Below are 22,667 nucleotides of genomic sequence, written 5' to 3' on the forward strand. Positions count from 1 at the left end.
CACTGTAGTCAAAACCTTCCTGGTTCCCTCTGCCCTGCACGGGGCTGGGCTCCAGGTCACGCAGCATGTGTCTGTATGAACACGTTGGAAGTATCAGGAAGGGAGGCTGGCCGAGCCCCATCCAGGGCAGGAGCCTACCAGAGTCTTGTAGTCACTGAATGCCTACCGGGTCTTTATAAGCACTAACTCTGCTTTGGTGTTGGGCTCGGTTGTGTTTGAATCTCTGTCGTCATTTCCTTGCTGTGAGCCCTTAGCCAAGTCACTCTCCCTTTCTGAGCTTCCTCACCATTAAATGGGGGCAACAATACTTTCCTCGTGTGGTTTTCTGGAAAGTTCGAAGGAGAAAATAAATCAAAAGCACCATAGCACCGGGCCTTTGGAAGGACTTGCCTGCAACTCCTTCCGTCCACCTCATGCCTCCTTCTACAAGTTGTGCTGGGCTCTTTGCCAGCCAAGATGGTAAACTGTGGCTCCCAGCCGCAGGGAGGCCACAGTCCCATGGGTTGGGTTGAGCTGTGGAGAGGCCATGATGGTTCCTGGTGGTCAGGGAGAGCAGCATGGGGGAGGGGGGGGGGGAATGGAGGTGGGGGGCAGCTCACTAACTGGGTCCCCCATGGAGCCCATGCCTTGTTTAACCTCTCAACTAGAGCATACGCTCAACTGGCTGCATTGGTAAGAGCCAATTCCAGCATCTTTTTGGCCTTAAGTAGGAAGAGGGTGGTGCTTTGAGATTTGAGGCAAATACTTATGTATTCCCCCCATCTGTCTTTCCTACACCCCTGGGGATCCAAGAATCTTGCACCCACCCCTTTTCCGGGTTCCCCTCCCTCCAGTGACAGGTCAGAGTGCAGGTCTAAAGTGGAGCTATCTTACTGGACTCTCACCTGTTGTTCATTCAGGGCCTTTCTACTTGAAGTGCGGTCCACGGACCAGCAGGTTGTTAGAAATGCAGACTCTCACACATTACTGAATCAGAATCTGTATTTTAGCAAGGTCCCCAGGTGCTTTTGTGCACACATGAAAGTCTGAGAAGCAGTGATCTCGGAGACCTTGGTAAATCAGTCCACCTCTCTGAGCCTCCATTTCTTCATCTGTGGGATCTAGGGTGGTTGTGAAGATCCCATTGGAAAGAGCACGTGAGGCATTTAGCTTTAGTGCCTGGGCAGGGCAAATGCTCTGGGACTGTGCCGTGCTTCCTCCTGCCCCAGCAGAGTGGGCAGGGTGATCCGGACAGGGCCAAGGACCGGAACCCAGAAGCAGGAGAAGGGGCAGAGCAGGAAGGGAGGGACAGGAGAGGAACTGAGAGGGAGGGGATCTGCAGAACAAAGAGCAAGGAAGGTGTACAGGAGTGGCGCTCAAGGGAAGGAGGAAGAGGGGAAGGGGGGCAGATGGGTGTGGAGTCACACACCTGTCTCACTTCCGCTGGGCGGGGCTGAGAAGGAGCTGGGGTCTGGCTTGGCGGGTGGGCAGCTCCCAGTAATGGGTTGTGGGAACAGCTCAAGTCTTGCATCCAGACGAATTCCACTTCTCCCACCAACTAGTTGACTGGTTGTGTGACCTTGAGCAAGGCACATCACCTCCCTGAGCGGTCATTTCCTGGTCTATAAAAACCAGGTTAATGAAACCTGTCCATACCAGAGTTGCTGAGTGCATGCAATAGGGCAGGGGTGGATGTAGCCATGTTTTGTAAATTGCACGTGCTTGTTACACACCCATTTTTGTTTGAGGACCGAGAGGCAAGGTGTTTGGGTGACAGAAGAATGGTGTGATTGGAGAGCATCACTAGGGCATGGGAGACTTAACCCTGATCCCCAATAAGGGTGTCCCAGGCCCCCAGTTCTTCGACAGCCTCCCTCCCGCTGCCCCCAACCCAGCCCCTCTCTCTTCTACACCGTCTCTCTGAAGCTAGGCATTTAGGATATCTTTTCCCCAACACCGCCCCGTGCCTTTTCTCCCAGCGTTTACCGGTGCGAAATGTTCCCAAGGAGAGGGGAGGGGGAGCGCGAGAGTGATTGAGGGCACTGACCCCTTGCCCCCAGGGAAGGTGCTGCCTGTGATGGGTTTGACCCGGGGGCTCGTCTCTGTGGGGTGAGCCTGGCAGCGGGGAACTTGCCTCCGCCTCTCCTTTGACCCCCCGGCCCAGCTGCTCCGCGAAGCCCCGTCGCAGCTAGGGCCGGCGGGGCCTCGGCTTCCATCTCCGGGGCGCCAGCGCCATCTGGTGTCCATGCCGGGGAACTCTCCGTACGGGAAAAAGGGGCTTCGTTGAGCACGGCAGTAACTGCTTATAAGCATCCCTTGTGCTCGGCACTGGGCCAGGGCTGGGGACACCGAACAAGCTCATTGCTCCTCTGCCGCATAAACCTCAGTGGGGGAGAGATGGGCCCTGGACAAGGAGACAAACAGATACACCAGATCATCTCAGGTCTTGATAAGTACTCAGCAAACCAACGAACACCTCGGTGACGTGTGTGTGGTATATGGGCACGCATCTGAAGAGGGGACATTTAAGCAGAGACTTAAAAGACAGCTAACCATGCCAAGGGCGGGGTGGGAGGAAGCATTCCAGGTGGAGGAACTGAACGAACAAGGGCCAGAGGAAGGAAGGTGCTCCATAAGTTTGAATTTGTCACCTGCGAGATCCCGGGGCTGGAGTGGCAGGAGAGGTCACACTGCATGGAGATTTTCAGGCCAGGGAAGGAGTTGAGCTTTACTCTCTGGGAAATGTTGGGTTTCAAGCCAGCAAGGGACTCGATCGGATCCATGCACTTTACAACGGGCACTCTGGCTACTGTGTGGGGGAAGGGCCAGAGCGAGGGGCAAGGATGGATGAAGGCAGACCAGTTAGGAGCCCATCGCCACGGCCAGGTGGGAGATGGTGGTGAAAGGCGGGGGGGGGGGGGGGCACGAGATGGAAGGAAAGTGGTTGGATTCTAAATAGATTTCAGAAGTCGAATCGGCCGGCGCACATGCTGGATCTAACGTAGGGGTGAGGGAGAGGGAAGTGTCAGGGTTCTGACTTGAGAAACTGGATAGATAGATGGTGGGGCCCTTTAATTAGAGGAGGGGGAGCACAGGTTTTGGGAAGGTAGCAAGAGTTCTGCTATTGATATGTGATGCTGGGGATGCCTTTGAGTCGTCTAAGAGAGGGTGTCACTAGAAAAGATCCTGCTTGGGGAAGAGGCGGGGCTGCAGACCGCTCGCTATTGGACAGTGGTGTCCAGGCAGGTGCGATGGTCCTCCCACAGGACAGGGAACCTTGAGCTTAAGGAATTGTCTTAGCCCCTCCGTTCATCTCCTCTCCTCCTCTCTCTCACCCCGCAGGTCTATACTCGCTATGGGAAGTGTTACACCTTCAACGCGGATCCACAGAGTTCGCTGCCCAGTCGGGCAGGGGGCATGGGCAGTGGCCTGGAGATCATGTTGGACATCCAGCAGGAGGAATACCTGCCCATCTGGAGAGAGACAAGTATGCAGGGAAAGGGACGGGGGGCCAGTTTGGGGGCTCCAGCCTGGGCCCGCTGCTTGGCATGGGTTTCCCAATGTCCCCACGGCCACTGTGCAGACGAGACATCGTTTGAGGCTGGCATCCGAGTGCAGATCCATAGCCAAGAGGAGCCCCCCTACATCCACCAGTTGGGCTTCGGTGTGTCCCCAGGCTTCCAAACCTTCGTGTCCTGCCAGGAACAGCGGGTGAGCACCTCCAGTTGGGTCCTGAATTTTTCGGGCATAGGGCAGGGTCTTTGGGCCCAGAGGGGATGCTGACCGGCCCTGCCCTCAAAAGCTCACCGCCCACCAGCCCCCCCGCCCCCCGCCCATGGACTTTGCTGGAGCTGTGGGCAGTGGAGGGCCCCGGGGGACTCTGAGGCGTGACCCCATATGCCCCACCTCCGCAGCTGACCTATCTGCCCCAGCCCTGGGGTAACTGCCGGGCGGAGAGCGGGCTCCGGGAGCCTGAGCTTCAGGGCTACTCAGCCTACAGCGTGTCTGCCTGCCGGCTGCGCTGTGAGAAGGAGGCCGTGCTTCAGCGCTGCCAGTGCCGGATGGTGCACATGCCAGGTGGGCGCCCTCCCCTCCCGCTGGCCTCCGCCGCCCTGCCGGGCTCCAGATCCTCCAGGGCGGAAGGCTGCCCCTGTGTGGGTCTAGCCTCCTGTGAGGGCGTGCGTGTGGGCTTGGGGTTTTTAAAAAGGACTTATTTATTTGAGAGAGAGAGAGCGGGGAGGAGGGACAGAGGGAGCGAGAGAGAAGCAGACTCCCTGCTGAGCAGGGAGCTGCCCGGGGCTTGATCTCATGAACCTGAGATCATGACCTGAGCTGAAACTAAGAGTCGGATGCGTAACAGACTGTGCCACCCAGACGCCCCTGTTTGGGATTTTATGTGGTTTCACGTGTGCACCTGGGAATGCACACGTGCATGCTTGTGGCATGTTAATATGTATCTGAGCATACATGTGTTTATGTACATTTATGCTTGCATGCTTGAGGGGGTTGTGTGCACGGGCTGGAACACATGCATACAGATGTGTGAATACGTGCGCGTGCGAGTGCGCACATGCTTGCAAGCATATATGCTTGTGGACATTTCGGCATGCAAGCACAAGCTCGTGCGTGTATAGGGATGTGCAAACACTACATGTGTGTGCACGTGTGCATGCACGTACGTGTGTGACCACATTTGGGAATGTGGTGGGGGAGAGGGGGTGGACCCGTAGACTCCAGGAATAATCTTCTCTCCTTTCAGGCAATGAGACCATCTGCCCGCCAAATATCTACATCGAGTGTGCCGACCACACACTGGGTCCGTGCTGCCTTCTCCCTTCCCCTGCCTCTCCATCATCCTCCTCTTCATCTCTCTGTCCACCGTTCTCCTCACTGCCTTGGTCCCCCTCCTCCTAGTCTCTCCCTGGATGGTTCTTCCCGGGGTTGAGCCTTATCCCATACTTCCAGGGGTTCTGAGGACTTTGCAGGTGTGGACACTTGGGTAAGTGGAGGCAGCAGGTTGGGGGGGTGTAGAAAACCCAGGACTGGGAGTGAAGGGCTGGGCTTCTGTCCTGGCTCAGCAAATGAGCTCACTGTCTCTGGGAAAGTGAAAGGACTTCTCTCGGGCTGAGGAGAGATGCACTGCTGAGTGTCAGTGTGGGTAAGGCAAGCCCCATCTGTCCGTAGGTCTCACTTGGGCTGCGATTCACTCATTCTTTCATCCATCCATCCACTCCTTCTTCTGCAGACGTTGCCAGCCTGGGCTGGTGCCGGAGGTGAGAGTGGGAGCAAGAGGCCGTCCTCATGGAGCTTCCCGGCCCGCGGGGCTGTGGACGGACACCATGATGGCATGGAGCTAATCCTTGCAGAGGGGGAGTCTCAGGGGTGCTACAGGGCCCCAGGGAGGGGTGTGCCGCTCCACCTGGGAAGGCGGGAGGATCCTTGGAGGAAGTGATTGATTAGCTGAGACTTGAAGGGTACGGAAGAGCCAGACTGGTGAAAGGCAGGGCCATGATCTAGGTGGTGGGGACAGTTCTGTGCTAGACATCTGTGGCCAGAGAGAGTGTGGGGGTGGGGCACGGAAAGGTCAGCAAGCCTGGAGGGCAGAGAACACAGGAGGGGGCAGCAAGAGTGGAGGAGGCTCTGGGAAGCCCATGGTGGCTCAAGGCAAGGCAAGAACGCCCTCTGATGTTAAACAAGGTGACTCTGAGCCGCTGCAGAGAATGGATGGCGGGAGTAAGAGCAGAAGCAGGGCAAGCGGTCAGGAGGGCATTGCAGTCATCCGGACGGTGGGGCCGTGGGGAGGGAGAGACAGGACCGGCAGTGGAACCACACCGAGACCTTCTCTGTCCCGCATCCCAACCGCATCAGCCAAAGGGGCAAGGATGGCTAATGAAGGGGTAGATGTGAGAGCAGGGACACGGGAACCACAGGGATGGTGAAACTGCACAGAACTAGCAATACCGGGCAGGATCGACTTGTGCAGGCCTGAGGCAGTAAAGGGAAGGAACACCGCTGGGGCCCAGACAGAGACCTGTGGCTGTCCCAGAGGACAGGAGCTATGGCCACAAGAGGGGGGAACAGCCTCAGCCGACCCACAGCCTGGTGGAGAGGAAGCCAGGAAAAGAAATCCCCTGGCATCTGTCCCCTCCTTACCCTCTGCCTCTGCTGGGGTCTTTTCCATTGGCCCAACCCAACCCAAAGCCAGAAGACGAGGGAGTCTAGCTGATGCGTCTGGCAGAGAGCCCCGTCTCCTGGGCACAGAGAAAAGTGGAGGAGAGTGGAGAGTGAATCTGAAGAGGGGAACAGAGAAAATCTAGCATATTTTTTTACTTAAAAAATTTTTTTTCAACATATATATATTTTTAAGATTTTATTTATTTATTTGACAGGGAGAGACACAGCGAGAGAAGGAACACAAGCAGGGGCAGAGGGAGAGGGAGAAGCAGGCCCCACACCAAGCAGGGAGCCCGATGCGGGGCTCGATCCCAGAACCCTGGGATCATGACCTGAGCCAAGGGCAGACGCTTAATGACTGAGCCACCCAGGAGCCCCTCAACATGTTTTTTTAAAGATTTATTTATTTGTGGGCGCCTGGGTGGCTCAGATGGTTAAGCGTCTGCCTTTGGCTCAGGTCATGGTCCCGGAGTCCTGGGATCGAGTCCTCATCGGGCTCCCCGCTCTGCGGGAAGTCTGCTTCTCCCTCTGCCTCTCTCTCTCTCTCATGAATAAATAAATAAAATCTTAAAAAAAAAAGATTTATTTATTTGAGAGAGAGAGAGCACACATGTGCGTTCACACAAGTGGGGGGGAGGGGCAGAGGGAAAGAATCTTCAAGCAGACTCCCCGCTGAGCATGGACCCAGGCCCGTGAGATCATGACCTGAGCTGAAACCAAGAGTTGGATGCCTAACTGACTGAGCCATCCAGGCTCCCCGAGAAAATCCAGCATATTAAACATAGCATTTGTCTTTCTGCCCATCTGTCCATCCACCCACCCACTCATCCACTCATCCATCTACATATGTAAAAACAAGCATATAATCCCATTCATCCAGCATCCTCCAAGCCCTGTGTGTGTGTGTGTGTGTGTGTGTGTGTGTGTGTGTGTGTGTGTGTGAGGCCTCATGTGATTGATTAGCTCCGATGGATGGGCTGTGTCCTCAGGCTGAGCCATGGGGACTTCTCCGCCCCAGGGGGCTAGGACACAGAAGAATAAGCCTATAGGAGGGTGCTGGGGGGCTCTACCTTCACCTGCTTTCTTAGGTAGTCTGAAGCTGGTCCAGGAAGGATCCCCCAGCGGGTCTCCCCTAGGCAGTGCCTGTAGAGGCCCCCCCCCCCGCCCTGGGGATGTGCCTTCCTCAGAACAGCCCCTACACCTTCTCCTGGCAGCTAGTGGGCCTCTGGGCCATCCGCCCTCCCCCCTTGCAGCTGGTGCCTCTGTGTTGCAGACTCCTTGGGTGGGGGCTCCGAGGGCCCGTGTTTCTGCCCTACTCCCTGCAACCTGACTCGCTACGGGAAAGAAATCTCCATGGTCAGGATCCCCAACAGGGGCTCAGCCCGGTACCTGGCAAGGAAGTACAACCGCAATGAGACCTACATCCGGTACGTGTGTGTGTGTGTGTGTGTGTAGTGAGGTCACCCTCAACAGGCCTGGTGCATGGCACAGACTGGGGGTGGGCTGCATCTTTCTTACTAACGAGGTTCCCGCCAGGGATGCCTTTCACAATCCCATTCCTCTAATTAAACCCTACCCATCCTCCCCGTCCCGTCCTGTGTCCCCACCTCCAGGGAGGCCCCTCTTTTTTTAAATAAAGATTTTTATTTATTTGAGAGAGAGAGAGTGTGCGTACACACACAAGCGCGCATGAGTGGGGGGAGGAGCAGAGGCAGAGGGAGAAGCAGACTCCCCGCTGAGCGCAGAGCCTGACCCGGGGCTCCATCCCAGCACCCTGAGCTCATGACCTGAGCGGAAGGCAGCTGCTTAACTGACTGAAGACACTCAGGCACCTCCAGGGAGGCCCTTCATGATCCCAACGTCTTTCCTCTGAGCTCCCACAGCAGCCTGTACCTCTCTCTCTCATTGCACCCACCTGTTGCTTTCCTGCCCTCTGCTGTGTCTTTCTCCCCCAGCAACCTGGGGGCCATTAGATGCACACTGAGGGAATGCTGTGCTGATGGAGAGGGACCAGGTGGCTGGCTGGCAGGAGAGACCTCACTGAGCCTTGGGTCTGGTCCCCTGCAGCCAATCTACAAATGCTGAGCATCCTGTGGGTGCCAGGGTGTCAGGGTGTGGGTCCTGTGGGGACAGAGACGATTACACCACAAAGCTCCCGCCACAGTGTGTGGGTGAGGCCATATTTGATGGTGTGATACCGACTGTCAGGCCTCCACTGAGACTACTGGGCTGGGAGGATGACGAAGCAGGGGAGGCCGGGCCTCTGAAGCCCCTGGGTGTGTGAGAAGAGGAGACGGGGGGAGGCCTCCCAACTAGAGAACTGTGGGATCATACTGAGTGGCGGGGAGGCTTTGTGGAGAGAAGGTGCAGATCATGGGCAGTCTTGGAGGCCCGGAAAAAGAATTTGGGGGTGGACTGCTGGGCAATAGGGAGCCACTGAAAGTTCTAGAGAGGTATTGTGGTGATGCGGCGTGAATGTCATTTGCTGCTTTACAGCGGAAGGCAGGAGGGACTCCTTCAGGTCCAGGAGTTTTATTTTGCTCTCCCAGGCCCGTGGGCAACCCTCAAAATATAAAACAGACATGCACCTAGGACTGTCCACCCTCACAGCCTTTGGGAGTCTGAGGGAGGTGGTCACCGGCTTCTTGGGGCAGGGGACCTCAGATCAGGACCTGCTGGACCTGGGATGTCCCCGCCAGCCGCCTCCTCAGGAGGACCACTCCACAGGGACACTCTGCTTCCTGTCTCCACAGGGAGAACTTCCTGGTCCTCGATGTCTTTTTTGAAGCCCTGACCTCTGAGGCCATGGAGCAGAGAGCAGCCTATGGCCTGTCAGCCCTGCTGGGTGAGCCACGGTCCTGACCCGTTTCATGCGGGTGGATCAGCCTAGCCTGTACTTCTGACCTGCTCTCGTGCTCCCCAGGAGACCTCGGGGGACAGATGGGTCTATTCATCGGGGCCAGCGTCCTCACACTACTGGAGATCCTGGACTACATCTATGAGGCAAGGGACGGGGGCCTGGGGGGGCCCCCCTGGAGGGGGCATGGAGGGTGGGAGGAGGGGCTGTGGGAAAAGCCGGGCGGGCAGTACAGGCTTCCCGGTGTGGCTGGCGTGGCCGCGAAGCCAAGCTTGGCAGTTGGGGCCCGGGTCTCCTGACCAGCTGGAAGGCATGAGGGCGCTGAGGAGTTAGGAGAAGGGGATGGGTGGGGAGGATTAGGGAGTCCTCTTGGGGGTTTGCTGGGGCAGCGAGTCCTACAAGGTGGGCCCCAGTGAGGCCTAGCCCTTCTCCCCTACCAAGTTTCCTGAGCCCACTGCTGTCCCCTGACCCTGAACCCCAAGGTGTCCTGGGACCGACTGAAGCGGGCGTGGCGTCGTCCCAAGACCCCCCTGCGGACCTCCACTGGGGGCATCTCCACCCTGGGGCTGCAGGAGCTGAAGGAGCAGGTGAGGAGGAGCTCTGCAGAGTGCAGTCTGCTAGGACTGAGGGCCTCAGCAGCTTCTGACCCAGCCTGTCAGAGCTCCCCTGGAGCCCCTGCCCCAGGGCACAGGGAAAGCCTGGCTGTGTGGGGCCCGGGGGGGGGGGGGGGGGGTCTGACTCACATTCTTCATGTCTCACTCCCTCTTCATCTCGCAGAGCCCATGCCCCAGCCGGGGCCGTGCTGAGGGCGGGGGAGCCAGCGGCCTGCTCCCCAACCACCACCACCCTCCTGGCCCCCGAGGAGGCCTCTTTGAAGACTTTGCTTGCTAGGATGGTGCTGTGTCTAAAAAGACCCAGGAGTCTGGGACCCCTCCCAGGATCCCCAAGTCTCCTCCTGCTCCTGGGACACAAGGCCTGGGGGCAGCCCAAGGGGAGGGGGAGAGGGCGGTGCTCGCTGGGAGGGTGGGGACTCGGTTCAGGCTCTCACCAGCTCTGGCGCCAGTGGCTTTGCACAAGGGTCCTTCTGGCCCCCCCCCCCCCCCCCAAGCCCCAGGCTGGTGCCCGGGGAGGGCTGGAGGGGAGGGGAGGAAAGGAGCAAGGGAGGTGGAGGAAGGGTCCCACCCCTGCGCGGGTGGGCCCCCCTGTACATTTGTATATATTTAGGGAGGACAGGGTGGGGGTGGGGCTACAGATGTAGAAGGTGGGTGGGGTTATGGGGGTGGGTGATTCAGGGACAGCCAAGGGTCCCAGCCCTAAATGTCAGCAGGAGAGGGAGATCCCCCAGGACTCAGGAGTGCTGGGCTGGTCCTACTTCCTGTCCCTCTCCAGGCCCAGCTCCCCTTTTGGCAGGGGGACTGGGTGGCCCAGCAGGCCTGGCCCAGCTCCCAATTCCCCTGCCCCAACCCCACCTTCAGAGTCCCCTCCACAGGGAGCAGGCTGACCCATTAGACCTTGGCTGAGCTTGGGGGTGGGAAGGGAGCCTTCTCCACGGGCCTCTCTGCCTCCGGTCTGGTTTTATAAAGCGCTGACGAAACTGAGAATAAAGAGGCATAAAGAATTCTCTGTGTGCCTGTATGACCAAGCTGGGGCAGGGCGGGGCACAGGCATGGCTTGATCCCAGGGAAAAGGAAACCCGGGCCCCAGCCAGCCAGGACAAGGGAGCCTCCATCCTCCCCGCCAGTCCTCCCCATCCCCAGGCCACCTTTGAAAACTCAGAATCACGAGTCCACACTCAGTCAGTTTATTAAAGGCAGGGAGCTTCATCCAGGTCCAGAAGGGAGAAGTTGGGAGATACCCTACCTTCTTCTCTCAGCTCCCCTCTTCCCCAACCACTCATCTACAGCCCAGCCCCCAGGAGGCCCTAGGAGATGGGGCTGGCGTCAGGCAGACTGCACTGCATAAATACTCAAGAGGCCACAGCCTGATCAGCAGCGTCAAGGGGGGCAGGGGCAGGGAGACCAGGTTTGGGGCAGGAAGGGGCGGTTCCGGAGGTTCCCCCCACCCCCCGCCCCGCCGGGGCCTGTCCTGAGCCCGAGGACCCACAAAGCTAGAGAGAGGGCGCCCGCGGGCGGCCCTGGGGTCCGAGGCTGCAGCCAGCCCTGTCCGGCGAGGCTGGTAGGTGGCTCTGGGTTGCTGGGGAGGAGTTGGTGGGGGGCGCTGCCATGCCGGGGCTCCGGGCTGCGGGGCGGGCTCAGGTGCTGTTGCCCTGCTCCTGCTCGAAGAGCAGCATGGCTAGCTGGGTGCGGGAGCCCAGGCCCTCCAGCTCGCTCTCGCGGCAGCGGTGGTACAGGTCCTCGCCGAGCCGCGCGCTGCACGCCTGGGCCCGGTAGCGCTGCAGCAGTGCGGGCTCCACGGCCCGCAGCACGTGGAGGCCGGAGAAGCGCAGGAAGAGCCCGTACACGTCCAGGCTCTCCAGCAGCTCCTCCTCCTGCTCGGGGGCCGCTGCAAGCCGCCCGCGAGCCGCCACGTAGTCGGAGTTGTAGAAGCAGGCCTCGCTGGCCGCCTGGCGATCAAAGCGGCCCGTGTCTCGGCCCAGCTCCGGGGGCCCGGGGCCCTGGGGGGGGGGCCACGGCCGGGTGGAAGGCCTGGAAGTGCATGGGGAAGAAGGCCTGCCAGCCGGAGATGGCGTGCATGCGGCAGCGGTTCAGGAAGTCAGGCGTGAGCACCGTGTCTGGCCCGGCCAGCAGGAACAGCGTGTCCAGCGGGTGCTTCTTGGAGAGCAGATCCAGGAGGCGCAGCGGTGAGGGCGCGGCCGTCTGCACACTGAGCCAGGGCACCCGGGCACCGGGGAAACGCCGCTCCAGTTCGGCCACGCGGGCCTTGACAGGTGCAAAGATGTCCGCGTGGGCCGCCCGCTGGGCCTGCCGGGGCTCATACAGGAGCAGCAGGGTCAAGGCCGCTGCCGCGTCGCCGGGCTCCAGGGCTGCAGCGGCGAAGGCCTCCAGGAAGCCAGGGGCCAGGTCACGCTCGGCCGCAGCCAGAGGCAGTAACACGGTGAGACGTGAGGCCTCCGTGACATAGGGCACAGGCAAGATCTCCACACGGCTCAGCGGCCGTAGCAGCTGCACCCGGTGGGTCAGGGGCCGGCGGCTGCCCTGGGGGGTCAGCACCTCCAGCTGCAAGTCCAGTGTGTACTCCATGCCCCGGGCAGGATCAAAGCGTCGGTAGCCGTTAACCAGCTGCTGTTTCTGGAGCCGCAGGGCTGGGTGGTAGCGACGATTGAGCTCTTCCAGGGCTGCCCCTAGAACGTCAGCCACATCGGCCCGGTCGGCCCCTCGCAGTGGGCATCGGGGCGAACCGTCAGCACAGGAGAAAGCATGCTGCTCTGTGAAATAGTCCCAGCGCAGCACCTCAAAGCGGGAGGCCGGGCGGGATGGTGCTGGAATGCCCACGGGCCAGGCGGCTGCCCGCTCCCCGTCAGCTGCCAGATGGCTGGTGTTCTGGATCTCCCACTAGGTTGGAGAAACAGACCATGAGCAAGGCAAAGACCGTGGGGGTCAGCACATCGCTGGAGGACAAAGCAGCCATTGGGATGCTACTTTGGATGGGCGCTACTTGGGATGGGTCCCCACTCCCCTGCCAACCTCTGCTATCCCAGGGCCCCCACCTATCCTTTCCCCAGATTGGGGCAGCCTAAGGGTGGAAAGGGAAGTTTCCAGAGGAGCTTCTCAGAAAAGGCAGAAACAACAGCGACTGGGAAGCTGGTTTGTTCTCGGACTCTAGTGTTAGTTTTTTTTTTTTAAGATTTTATTTATTTATTTGACACAGAGAGAGAGAGAGAGAGAGAGAGAGAGCACACAAGCATAAGCACAAGCATAAGCAGAGGGAGCGGCAGGCAGAGGGAGAGGGAGAAGCAGACTCCCCACTGAGCAAGGAGCCGGATGTGGGGCTCGATCCCAGGACCCCGGGATCATGCCCCGAGCCGAAGGCAGACACCCAACCTACTGAGCCACCCAGGCGCCCCTCTAGTGCTAGCTTTTATTTCCCTGGGATCTCTGAGACGTCTCAGGACCTGTCTCCTCTATCCCCGGGGCCCAGACCATACCTGCAGCTCCTGGATCTCCTGGTATGTGCGTTCCAGCTCAGCTCGGGCAAAAGCTTTGTGCAGCTGGTACATATGCACGGGGTCATGCACAGGGTGGGCTGTCAGGGCACTGCGGAAATGGGGGTCTCCTTCCTGCACATGCTCCCCAGGGCGTAGCTCCAGGTAGCTATAGTGGACTCCCTGGAGAGGGGGAAGGGAAGGGGTCCATAACGGGAAGAGTGATGGGACAGCCTCCCCACCCACCCCCCAGTGTGTGCCTCATCTTCCCATCCTATGACCTGTTGTGGACTTGGGAGTCAGAATTACTGGGTTTAAGTCTACCTTGACCAGTTGTGAGCTTGTGTGACTTTGGGCAAGCCTCTGCTAGCTCATCTGTGCAATGGGCATATGCATCCTATCTCAGAGCTGTCCAGGGGCTCAAATAAAATAATAGCCAACACTGAACACCCACTATGTGCAAGGCTCCCTTATTTTTTTCCTAATCCTTAGAACAACCCTGAGCAATAGTTATTTTCATTGGTCTGGAGGAGGATACCAAAGTTCAGGAGATGAGTGATTTGCCCCTGTAACCACAGGGATAGAAAGTGACAGCCCTGGCATGGAAAACCCAGGGCTATTATTTCCAACTACCCCCTCGCCTCTGAGGGGCAAGTGCACAAGCTCAGACCGGAGGAGCCGGCGGGGCGGCTTATCTGCCCACCTCGTGGTCGCCGGTGCAGCCCACCCCGGTGGCATCGAGGATGCAGCGCCCCAGCCACTCGTCCGGGCGCGAGCTGACGATGTCGTTGCGGCAGCTTTCCAGGTGGGGGCGCAGCTGCTGCAGCAGTGTGCGAGACAGCAGCACCCCAAAGCCGCCGTGGCAGTAGCGGCCTGGGGCGGGCTCTCCCCCGATGAAGTCCTGCGGCCGGCCCAGATAGAGGTGGGCGGCGGCTGCCAGGCTAAGACGGCCAGCTAGGCGAGCCAGTCCATGGGCCTCGGTGTAGGTGGCATCAGGCACTATGAAGAACCAGTCAAAGTCGTCACCGTGTTGCTCCAGTAGGTGGCGCAGTGCCAGGTGCAGGTGCCCGATGGGCCGCTCCTCACCCAGTGTCACCACGGCCATGCCCGGTGGTGCCCGGCGGCCCCGAGAGCCGGTCAGGAACACCACGCGCTCTAGCCGGTGCCCCAGCGTGCGGTTCACGGCCACACCCAGTGTGGGCAACGTGGCTTGTGAGGTCAGCACCGCCACAAGCAGCCTCTGCCGGATGCCCAGCTCTGTGCTGATGTATCGGGTCCTGGGGGGGGGGGGGGCAGAGGGCACAAGGTTATCAAAAAAACAGGGCAGGCAGGAGAGCGCATACATAGGCTCTGGCGGGTCACATCCTCTCTGGGCCTGTTTCTTCCCCTATGTATAGGATAAGAATAACAACTCTCTCCCAGGGGTCATGAGGATTTACCTGAAATATTGGCCTTACCTACTCAGTGCTTTGGGGAGATGGCAATATCCATGCCGATATGAGGGATACTTTGTGGGTCTGATTCTCTGTTTCACCACTTAGCAGCTGTGTCCTTGAACAAGTAATTTAACCTACCTGAGCCTCGCTCAGTAGCCTGCTCTGTAAAAAGTGGTTGATTGTATCTAATCAAAGCACTTAGCCACGTGCTCAGCACATAGTTATTCCACACACCGCGTATATACTGATTTCTATATAAGTACGCCATTAGGGGCGCCTGGGTGGCTCAGTCGTTAAGCGTCTGCCTTCGGCTCAGGTCATGATCTCAGGGTCCTGGGATCGAGCCCCGCATTGGGCTCCCTGCTCTGCGGGAAGCCTGCTTCTCCCTCTCCCACGCCCCCTGCTTGTGTTCCCTCTCTCGCTGTGCCTCTCTCTGTCAAATAAATAAATAAAATCTTTAAAAAAAAAAATACGCCATTATACCACAAATACATCACACAAATGATGTAAAGGAATCTATGGCATAGGAACGTATTGAGTGTGTTTGGGACAAGGGCAAACTGGGGCTCAGGGGTTCCAGTAACTTACCTTCCATAATGCAGAAGGTAAGTTGTAAAACTGAAATTTTAACTCAGGGTTACTTAGGAGAAAATTATTTCAACTCATGGGCAGAGGCATTAATGGGATGGGTACCTCCCCCCTCCTCCCCAAATCTCATCCTGAGGTGTCCCACCCAGGAACAGGAGAAACACGTAAATCCTAGTTTTTTCTTTTCTCTTTCCCTCTCTCTATGCACCCACCCTATGTACCAGTCATTTCTGGAAACCCAACAGCCCAACCAGGGAGCTAATAGGATCTATGAGGGACCATGGCATGGGGTCGAGCCAGTTTAGGACAGAGGAGGGCAAGTTCAGTCCAGGCCTGGACGGGGCCCAGAAAGGGCTTCCGATGGGTTCCACAGCTCCCGGGGAAGCAGGGCCATCGGAAGTTATCCGGGCCAAAGACTTCCTGGCCGGCCGGCCCCTTCCTTCCGGAGCCTGACCCAGCCTCCGGCGGCCTCCCCGGCGCGCCCGTCCCGGCGGGTGCCTAGGGGGTGGGACTGGCGGGGCTGATCCCTACCTGACGGCCTTTTTGGCGGCCTGGCCAGGCTGTGCAGGATGGTAGGGCAAGACACGCGGCTCCCAGTTCTCCCCGGCGCCTGCGCCGGTCCCGGGCCTCTCGCGCTCGGCTCCGGGCTGCACCGAGTTGGGCCGGCGCGCTGCATTGGTGTTGCCGCGCGGCGGCAGCTCAGAATCTCCGGGTTGGGGCGGCCCTGGGCCGCACGGCTCCTCCACCCAGGTGACGCTGAGCAGGCTCAGAGTGAAGCCCAGGGAGATGCCCACGGCCACGGGCCCTGCGGGCCGCAGCACCGAAAGCAGCAGCGATGCCCGCATGGCGCCGGGACCGCGGGCCGCCGGCCCCGGAGCAGCCCCACAGCAGCCAGAGGAAGCTCCGAGGGGGCGGGACCAGGGAGGGGGCGGATCCGAGGGCCCGGGCCAAGCGGGCGGTCCCGCTCCCTCCCCACCGACGCGGCCCCCGCGCTCCGATCCTCCTCCGTAGGGCGCAGGGTTCTAGCGCTCCGCGCGGGAGCCTGGGCCGCGGCCGCCGCTGTCCGACGTGTCACTGCGAGGTCCCCGCCCCCGGGGTGGGGTCTCGGGCTCCAGCTACCGGAGACGGAGCAGAAGGGGGAGGTTAAAGGGGAAGGACCCCCGGAAGTGCCCCCTCCTCAGTGCCGGTGAGGGAAATGCCGGGGGCGGAGTCCCCTGCCTCCCCGGCGTGGTTGGTGCGTCCCGGGTGACGTCAGAAGCAGCCCGCCCCTGCTTGGATGGTGCGCCCTGAGTGACGTCAGGAGCAGAGGCCGGAGCTGTCCATCAGCACCAAAGGCCGCGGGCGGGCTCAGGGCATGGGGCCGCGGCTCTGGGGCAGCCCGAGCCCCTGCTCCTGCTCCTTTCCCTTTCCCAGGCCCAGCCTGAGTCCCCAGACTCCGCGGGACTGGAGTGCCAGCCGGTGTTGGAGGCGGAGCAGCGACGCCGCCGCACAGAGACCAGTCTCTCCGGCCCAGCAGCCCCCTTCCCCGCACGGCGGACTTTTCCCGGACCCCAGTCAGCTGGGGCCTCTGGCGCTCCACAACCCCGGAACCTCGGGCCCCTGCACGGCCTCTTTCGCTCAGAAGCTCAGGTCGCATCCAGCCCAGGTAGATCTTGGACAATCCCAGATTTGGCCGCCCACAGGGGAGTCTCCTGGCTGCCTCCTTCTTACCGGCAGCACACTGCCCTCCTCTTCCCTCAATCCAGTGTCCCTTCTAACTTCTTCATCCCAGCCCCTCCTTTAGCCAGGCACTTTGTTTCCCTTTGTCTTTTGCTCCACTTCAGAAATGCTTCCAGAGCTGCATGATTTGGGCACCACTCCTTTGTCCGCTGGTGTCCTTGCCTGGCTCTCCCATTCCCATTCTTGCTCCCATCCTGGTGGAGACCCAGGACTCCTCCTTGACCCCAACTTCCTCTCCGTCAGGCTGACCTGGGAGGGTGACTCCCTTCCATTCCCAGCACTATGCCAGGCACTGTGGCGACACTGCGGTTCCAGCTGCTGCCCCCCGAGCCAGATGATGCCTTCTGGGGTGCACCCTGTGAGCAGCCCCTGGAGCGCAGGTACCAGGCACTGCCGGCCCTCGTCTGCATCATGTGCTGTCTGTTTGGAGTCGTCTACTGCTTCTTCGGTGAGACCCCTATCTCATCCCTCATCTGGGCACCCCACTGTTTCCCCTAATTATTTCTCTAGGCACCCCAAATCTTCTCTAGAACATCACCACCACCACCATGAATAGCTATCTCTTTCTTTCATCCCACACATGTTCATGGATCATCTAGACTCTAGATCCTAGAAAACACAGGTTTTTTAATTAGGCATGCTTGGATTTGAAACTGGCTCTGTACCTTACTAATTGTGATACCTGAGCACATTAACCTGTCTGAGCCTCAGTTTTCTCATCTGAACAGTGGGGACAATGATATTTGTCTCACATAGGGTTGTTGTGAAAATAGTAGACACTCAGTAAATAATAGCTATTGTGGTGAAGATGTGTTTGGGTCACAGAAAATATTTAGCAGGGTGATCGAACATAGTCCTTTACCACAGGGCATATTGTCCAGTAGGGGAGAGACTTCTGGAACATTCACCCCTGTAATACATGTTAGGGTGGGCTAGATGGTAGTCACATACATGGAGATAGCCTACAAGGCAGGCTCTAGTAATCAGGGCTGCCGTGAACAGTTGTACAGGATGGGCACTGTACAAGGGAGTTCAGTTGAATAGGTAACTGGGGGCTGAAATCCAGCCCATGCTCCACTTGCCAAACTCTAGGCCTTGGCATGGGCTGCTTTGCCTAGAGGAAGGCACGACTTTTTCTAATTTGCACAAAGGTGCCAGATGGGCTAGTGGAGTAAGTGCTCAATGACTATAGCAAGAGCTACAGGATTTCAGAGAGGGGAGCAAGCTCGATGGGCTGGGGGCCTCCAGGGGGAGCATTATAGGCAACTGGAAGAAGCACAAAGGAGGCACGGAGGTCTGGATTCCAGGCTGGGCAGAGGTGTCATGAGACGAGTGCTCTGCAGCCTCTATACCTCCCCCTAGAATGGTTGTGTAGTAGGCACGGATGGGAGCCAGATGGTCCCTCCCCTTCCACCCACAAACTCGAGGCTGCACAACTGCAGAATGAGCAAGAGGAAGTGCCCTTCTAAGTGTTCAGGACACATTCTGGGTCTCCAAGGAGTCTGTCACCTCATGCCCTCCACTACCCATACCCATTCCCTCTGCAGTTGCTCAGTGCAACCTGACATTCCCTCTTCTGGGCTTTCCTGCCACCCTACCCTCTTTGGATGCCCTCATTCCCAGGCTCTTGGACTCTGAGCACTTGTGTATGCCCTACTCCTCTTTCTAACCCCAGAACCTCCTGGACTCTGATGCCTCCCCTCAGTCCTAAAACTCCATCTCCTCTTTGTGAACTTTCTCTTTGGAGCTCCCTGACCCCTTGACCTCCATCTCTGACTTCCATGTACCCAACTGTTCATATCTACAAGTTCCTCACCATTCCAGGTACTCTTAATGGGTATAACTTCCATTTTGCCTAAACTCCATGAGCACTGTTTCCCCTTAAAATCCTCTTTGACACCTATGACCCTAGTGATCCCCAACCACCTTGTTATCTCATTACCTCCCATCCCTCTGTCTCCCTCTATTACTCCTAACACTTTGATCCCTATGATGCCATTGTGTGCCCTTCCCCCACCATGATCTCCCATTTCTCTGGCCTCAATATTACCCCCTCTCAGAAACCCTTTAATACTCTCAATGATTCCATGTCTGTCAATTCCCCTACTTGCAATGACCTCATCTTCTGGAATCCTTCCCCAATAACCCTGCTTCTCCATTCTCTTTGTCGTTTTCTAATAATGTCGTATCTCTGAAGCCCTGTGACCCCTCAAAGACCTCATCTTTCTGAACCTGTGTGACCCTCATCTCTCAAGTTCTTTCTGACTTCTGAATCCCTCATGTCTCTGAACAGTCCCTCCCAAGGCCACGATGATTCTAATTGCTGATCCCTTGTGACTCCAGTGACCAATCTCTCTGACCTCTATGATTCCAAAGATCCTAATGACCCTATCACTGATTGACTCTTGACTCCAATGATTTATCTGACTCCTCTGACCCTCCAAGACCCAATGCTCATCTCAATCACTCTATCTCTCTGTTTTCCCAGTGACTCCCAGTGACCTATCTCTCTGACCTGCCTTGACCTCAGTGGTCCCATCACTGATACCCTCAGGACCCCAGTGACCCCCCAAGTCTCTGATCTTAGTGTCCTGCTCCTGGTTCCCCTGTGATTCCATATCCATGAAACCTCCAATCTCCTGCCTGGAGCCCGGTGACCTCATTTTGGCCCCTCACTAGCCCTTGTTCCCCTCCAGGTTACCGCTGCTTCAAGGCAGTGCTCTTCCTCACTGGGTTGCTGTTTGGCTCGGTGGTCATCTTCCTGCTGTGCTACCGAGAGCGGGTGCTGGAGACGCAGCTGAGTGCGGGGGCAAGTGCGGGCATCGCACTGGGCATTGGGCTGCTCTGCGGGCTGGTGGCCATGCTGGTGCGCAGCGTGGGCCTCTTCCTGGTTGGGCTGCTGCTCGGTCTGCTGCTCGCTGCTGCCGCCCTGCTGGGCTCCGCGCCCTACTACCAGCCGGGCTCCGTGTGGGGCCCGCTAGGGCTGCTGCTGGGGGGCGGCCTACTCTGTGCCCTGCTCACGCTGCGCTGGCCCCGACCACTCACCACCCTGGCCACCGCCGTGACCGGTGCTGCGCTCATTGCCACGGCCGCCGACTACTTTGCCGAGCTGCTGCTGCTGGGGCGCTATGCGGTGGAGCGCCTGCGCGCCGCCCCAGTACCTCCCCTCTGCTGGCGGAGCTGGGCCCTGCTGGCACTTTGGCCCCTGCTCAGCCTGATGGGCGTTCTGGTGCAGTGGCGGGTGACGGCCGAGGGGGACTCCCACACGGAAGGTGAGAGGGCACAGGCCAGGGTGGGCGAGAGAGAAATGAGCGGCTGGGGATGGGTGGGGGGGAAGGACGGAATGGGGTGTGGGGGAAGAAGCTGTGCACACCAGCGGCCAAATAGGGTTGGAGAGCTGACCTGCTCAGGGTCTGGCCAGGCAGGACCTCAGCCCCACCCTTCATTCTGCAATAAGGTATAGGGCTGTGTGGGGTCTGTGGCAAGCCCATTTCAGGCACAGGGGATCCAAGAGAAAAGGTGCCTGCCCTCATGGGATTACATTCAGGTGGAGGGAGACAGACAACAGAATGCAAACACTAGATTATTCCAGCTCTGGAGTCATATGAAAGAGATAATCAGGGCAACGTGAACAAGTGACTTACAGAGGCTATTATAGATAGGGTGGTCAGGGAAGGCCCCTTGGAAGAGGTGACATTTAAGTAGAGTGCTGAAAGATAAGAGGCCACATGCAAGGAGCTAGAGAAGAGGGAACGGCAAGGGCAGGTCCCCAGAAAGAAAGAGCATGGCTTGCTGAGCAAGTGGGCTGGAGTGTGGTGGGTGCAGGCATGCCATTTGTGCGGGCCCTGTGGGCCATGATGAGGACGCTGGATTTTACCAGAAAGGCAATGTGATGCTCCTGCAGGTTTAAAGCAGGGGGCATATAATCTCATTTAGGGTTTGGGATGCTCACTCGCTGCTGGTAGAAAACATCGGGGAGGGCAAGTGTAGAAAGGCAGACCAGTGAGAAGGAGACAGTAGTTATCTGGTTGAGAGAGGATGACGTCTGGTTTAGGTGAGTCACCTGGGGCTCAGGATGGGAAAAGGGATTAACAGCTGGAGAGGGAGTACTTAGAAGTCTAGGAATCTTCCATATGACCGTCGGAAGAAAAAAACAACTGCAAGAAGTCCCATCTGGGAGGTGGGAGACCAGGAAAGGAAGGGGGAGTGGGAGGTCACAGATGAAGGGAATCTGGAAGCCTGGAGCCCTCGGGTAGGGAGGATCGGGGAGGCTTGGGGGAGACAAGGCACGAGGGCCTGTGAGACCCTTCTCTGCCCATCCCCTCACAGTGGTCATCAGCCGGCAGCGGCGACGCGTGCAGCTGATGCGGATTCGGCAGCAGGAGGAGCGCAAGGAGAAGCGGAGGAAGAAGAGACCCCCTCGGGCACCCCCCAGAGGCCCCCGGGCTCCTCCAAGACCTGGGCCCCCTGACCCGGCTTATCGGCGCAGGCCGGTGCCCATCAAACGTTTCAATGGAGATGTCCTCTCCCCGGTGAGCACCCTGAGCCTCTCTAGCCCCGAACGGGGAAGAAGGGAATGCGGCACATTCTGTCCCAGCAGGACTGGGCCTTCCCAAGGGGCTGATCACACTATCTAGAAGGCCTAGCATTTGTCTACCTATTGTGACCCCTGCCCAATGAGCCTGAGGGGTCCAGGTCTAGGATTGGGGGAAAGGTGTCCTGAGTATGAATATTAATGAGGTATGGTAGGGGGTAGGGTCTCAGGGCTGTGGACTCCGGGTGTGGTGAGGTCCCGGGCCTAAGGCAGTCTGGGCTGAGTCTCAGGCTGTGGGCTGCAGGGACAGGATGTCTGCCTGAGGTGGCCTTCTGGGCAGGGTCTGCAGTACCTCTCTGACACCTGTCTTTACTCTCCCACAGAGCTACATCCAGAGCTTCCGGGATCGGCAGACAGGGAGCTCACTGAGCTCCTTCATGGCCTCGCCCACAGATGCGGACTATGAGTATGGGTCTCGGGGGCCGCTGACAGCCTGCTCAGGGCCCCCCGTGCGGGTATAGCAGTCCTGCTGCTCCTGCCCACCTAGACTCTTCGGTCACCAGCTCTGCCAGCTTGGGGAGGCCTGCTGGACCACCACCCAGCCCGCCTGGCCTTGTGGCCTTTGGCTGTCCCTCTCCCCACGCTGAAGAGGGCTGACCTGGCTACTGGGAGGGAGAACCTGTCTCAGGCTAGCCCTGGCCTAAGGGGAAAGCCTCCTCCCAAGCTCCAGAGGGGCTTCTGAGGGATGCGGGGTGTGAGCCCCATTGGGGTGTGCTCAGGGTTGTGAGTGTGTTGCCTGTGTGTGTGTGTGTGTGTATGGAAGGGTGGGCTTGGAGGGGACACTGGGACCCTTGCCTTAGATTTCTGATTGGTAGGGCTTGTCTAAGGTTGGCCCCGCCCCTCCTCTCCCACCGCTGGAGTCCCACAGGCCACTCTCCTGCATGTCGAAGTGGAGGAGGTCTGCCTTCCTTCCCCATGGCTCCACCTCTCAACCAGACTCATCTAAGGCTTCTTGTCCTTGTCCATGGGGCAAACGGCAGCACCCCTCACCCTGGTCCCCTGTCCTCTGCAAAGCCACTGGCCTGAGGGCAGTGGCAGGGGAGGGGGGTCGGGGGTGCTGCTCTGGGCTGGGGGAGGGAGAGGGGCTGGGGGAGGGGGCTTCAATGCACGGTGCATGTCTGGTGTCTGTCATGCCACCCTGGACACCTCATGCTTCTGTCTCCCTTCACCCCACCCTGTTTTACATATTTTATAAATGTGCCAAACTGTGTGGCTTCT

General features: G+C 58.7%; 3 protein-coding genes across 4 annotated transcripts in view; 2 read left to right on the plus strand and 1 right to left on the minus strand.

Moving 5' to 3' along the window:
* The window catches only part of ASIC4 (acid sensing ion channel subunit family member 4), a 22,562-nt gene extending 12,661 nt beyond the window's left edge, over positions 1–9,901 (plus strand). The window contains exons 2-10 of one of the 2 annotated variants that reach the window (XM_021703162.2): positions 3,322–3,466; positions 3,563–3,690; positions 3,894–4,056; positions 4,739–4,795; positions 7,427–7,580; positions 8,907–8,998; positions 9,077–9,156; positions 9,493–9,597; positions 9,788–9,901. In XM_021703162.2, coding sequence (XP_021558837.2) covers positions 3,322–3,466; positions 3,563–3,690; positions 3,894–4,056; positions 4,739–4,795; positions 7,427–7,580; positions 8,907–8,998; positions 9,077–9,156; positions 9,493–9,597; positions 9,788–9,901 — 1,038 coding nt within the window. The remainder of the gene's footprint in view (positions 1–3,321; positions 3,467–3,562; positions 3,691–3,893; positions 4,057–4,738; positions 4,796–7,426; positions 7,581–8,906; positions 8,999–9,076; positions 9,157–9,492; positions 9,598–9,787) is intronic. The other variant, XM_044913426.1, reaches the window with a different exon arrangement.
* An 896-nt stretch (positions 9,902–10,797) lies between these two features.
* On the minus strand, positions 10,798–16,019 carry CHPF (chondroitin polymerizing factor). The gene is given in 5 exon segments (XM_021702854.1): positions 10,798–11,633; positions 11,635–12,522; positions 13,116–13,295; positions 13,816–14,389; positions 15,668–16,019. Coding segments are annotated over 5 exon segments (2,328 nt in total). The 5' UTR covers positions 15,982–16,019; the 3' UTR covers positions 10,798–11,261.
* A 1,118-nt stretch (positions 16,020–17,137) lies between these two features.
* Positions 17,138–21,910, plus strand: TMEM198 (transmembrane protein 198). The gene is made up of 4 exons (XM_021702853.1): positions 17,138–17,303; positions 19,552–20,127; positions 21,185–21,387; positions 21,773–21,910. Exons 1-4 carry the CDS (start codon positions 17,138–17,140, stop codon positions 21,908–21,910), a joined length of 1,083 nt encoding a protein of 360 aa, XP_021558528.1.
* Positions 21,911–22,667: the final 757 nt, after the last annotated feature.

This window comes from Neomonachus schauinslandi, chromosome 3 (genome assembly GCF_002201575.2).
Source record: "Neomonachus schauinslandi chromosome 3, ASM220157v2, whole genome shotgun sequence".
NCBI lineage: Eukaryota > Metazoa > Chordata > Mammalia > Carnivora > Phocidae > Neomonachus > Neomonachus schauinslandi.

What these genes read in the sequence shown, in the direction of transcription:
- TMEM198 (XM_021702853.1), top strand. Translation starts at nt 17,138, where the DNA reads ATGCCAGGCACTGTGGCGACACTGCGGTTCCAGCTGCTGCCCCCCGAG. An exon ending in GGGGGACTCCCACACGGAAG is followed by an intron (nt 20,128 to 21,184) that starts GTGAGAGGGCAC and finishes ATCCCCTCACAG; the next exon opens with TGGTCATCAGCCGGCAGCGG. An exon ending in ATGGAGATGTCCTCTCCCCG is followed by an intron (nt 21,388 to 21,772) that starts GTGAGCACCCTG and finishes ACTCTCCCACAG; the next exon opens with AGCTACATCCAGAGCTTCCG.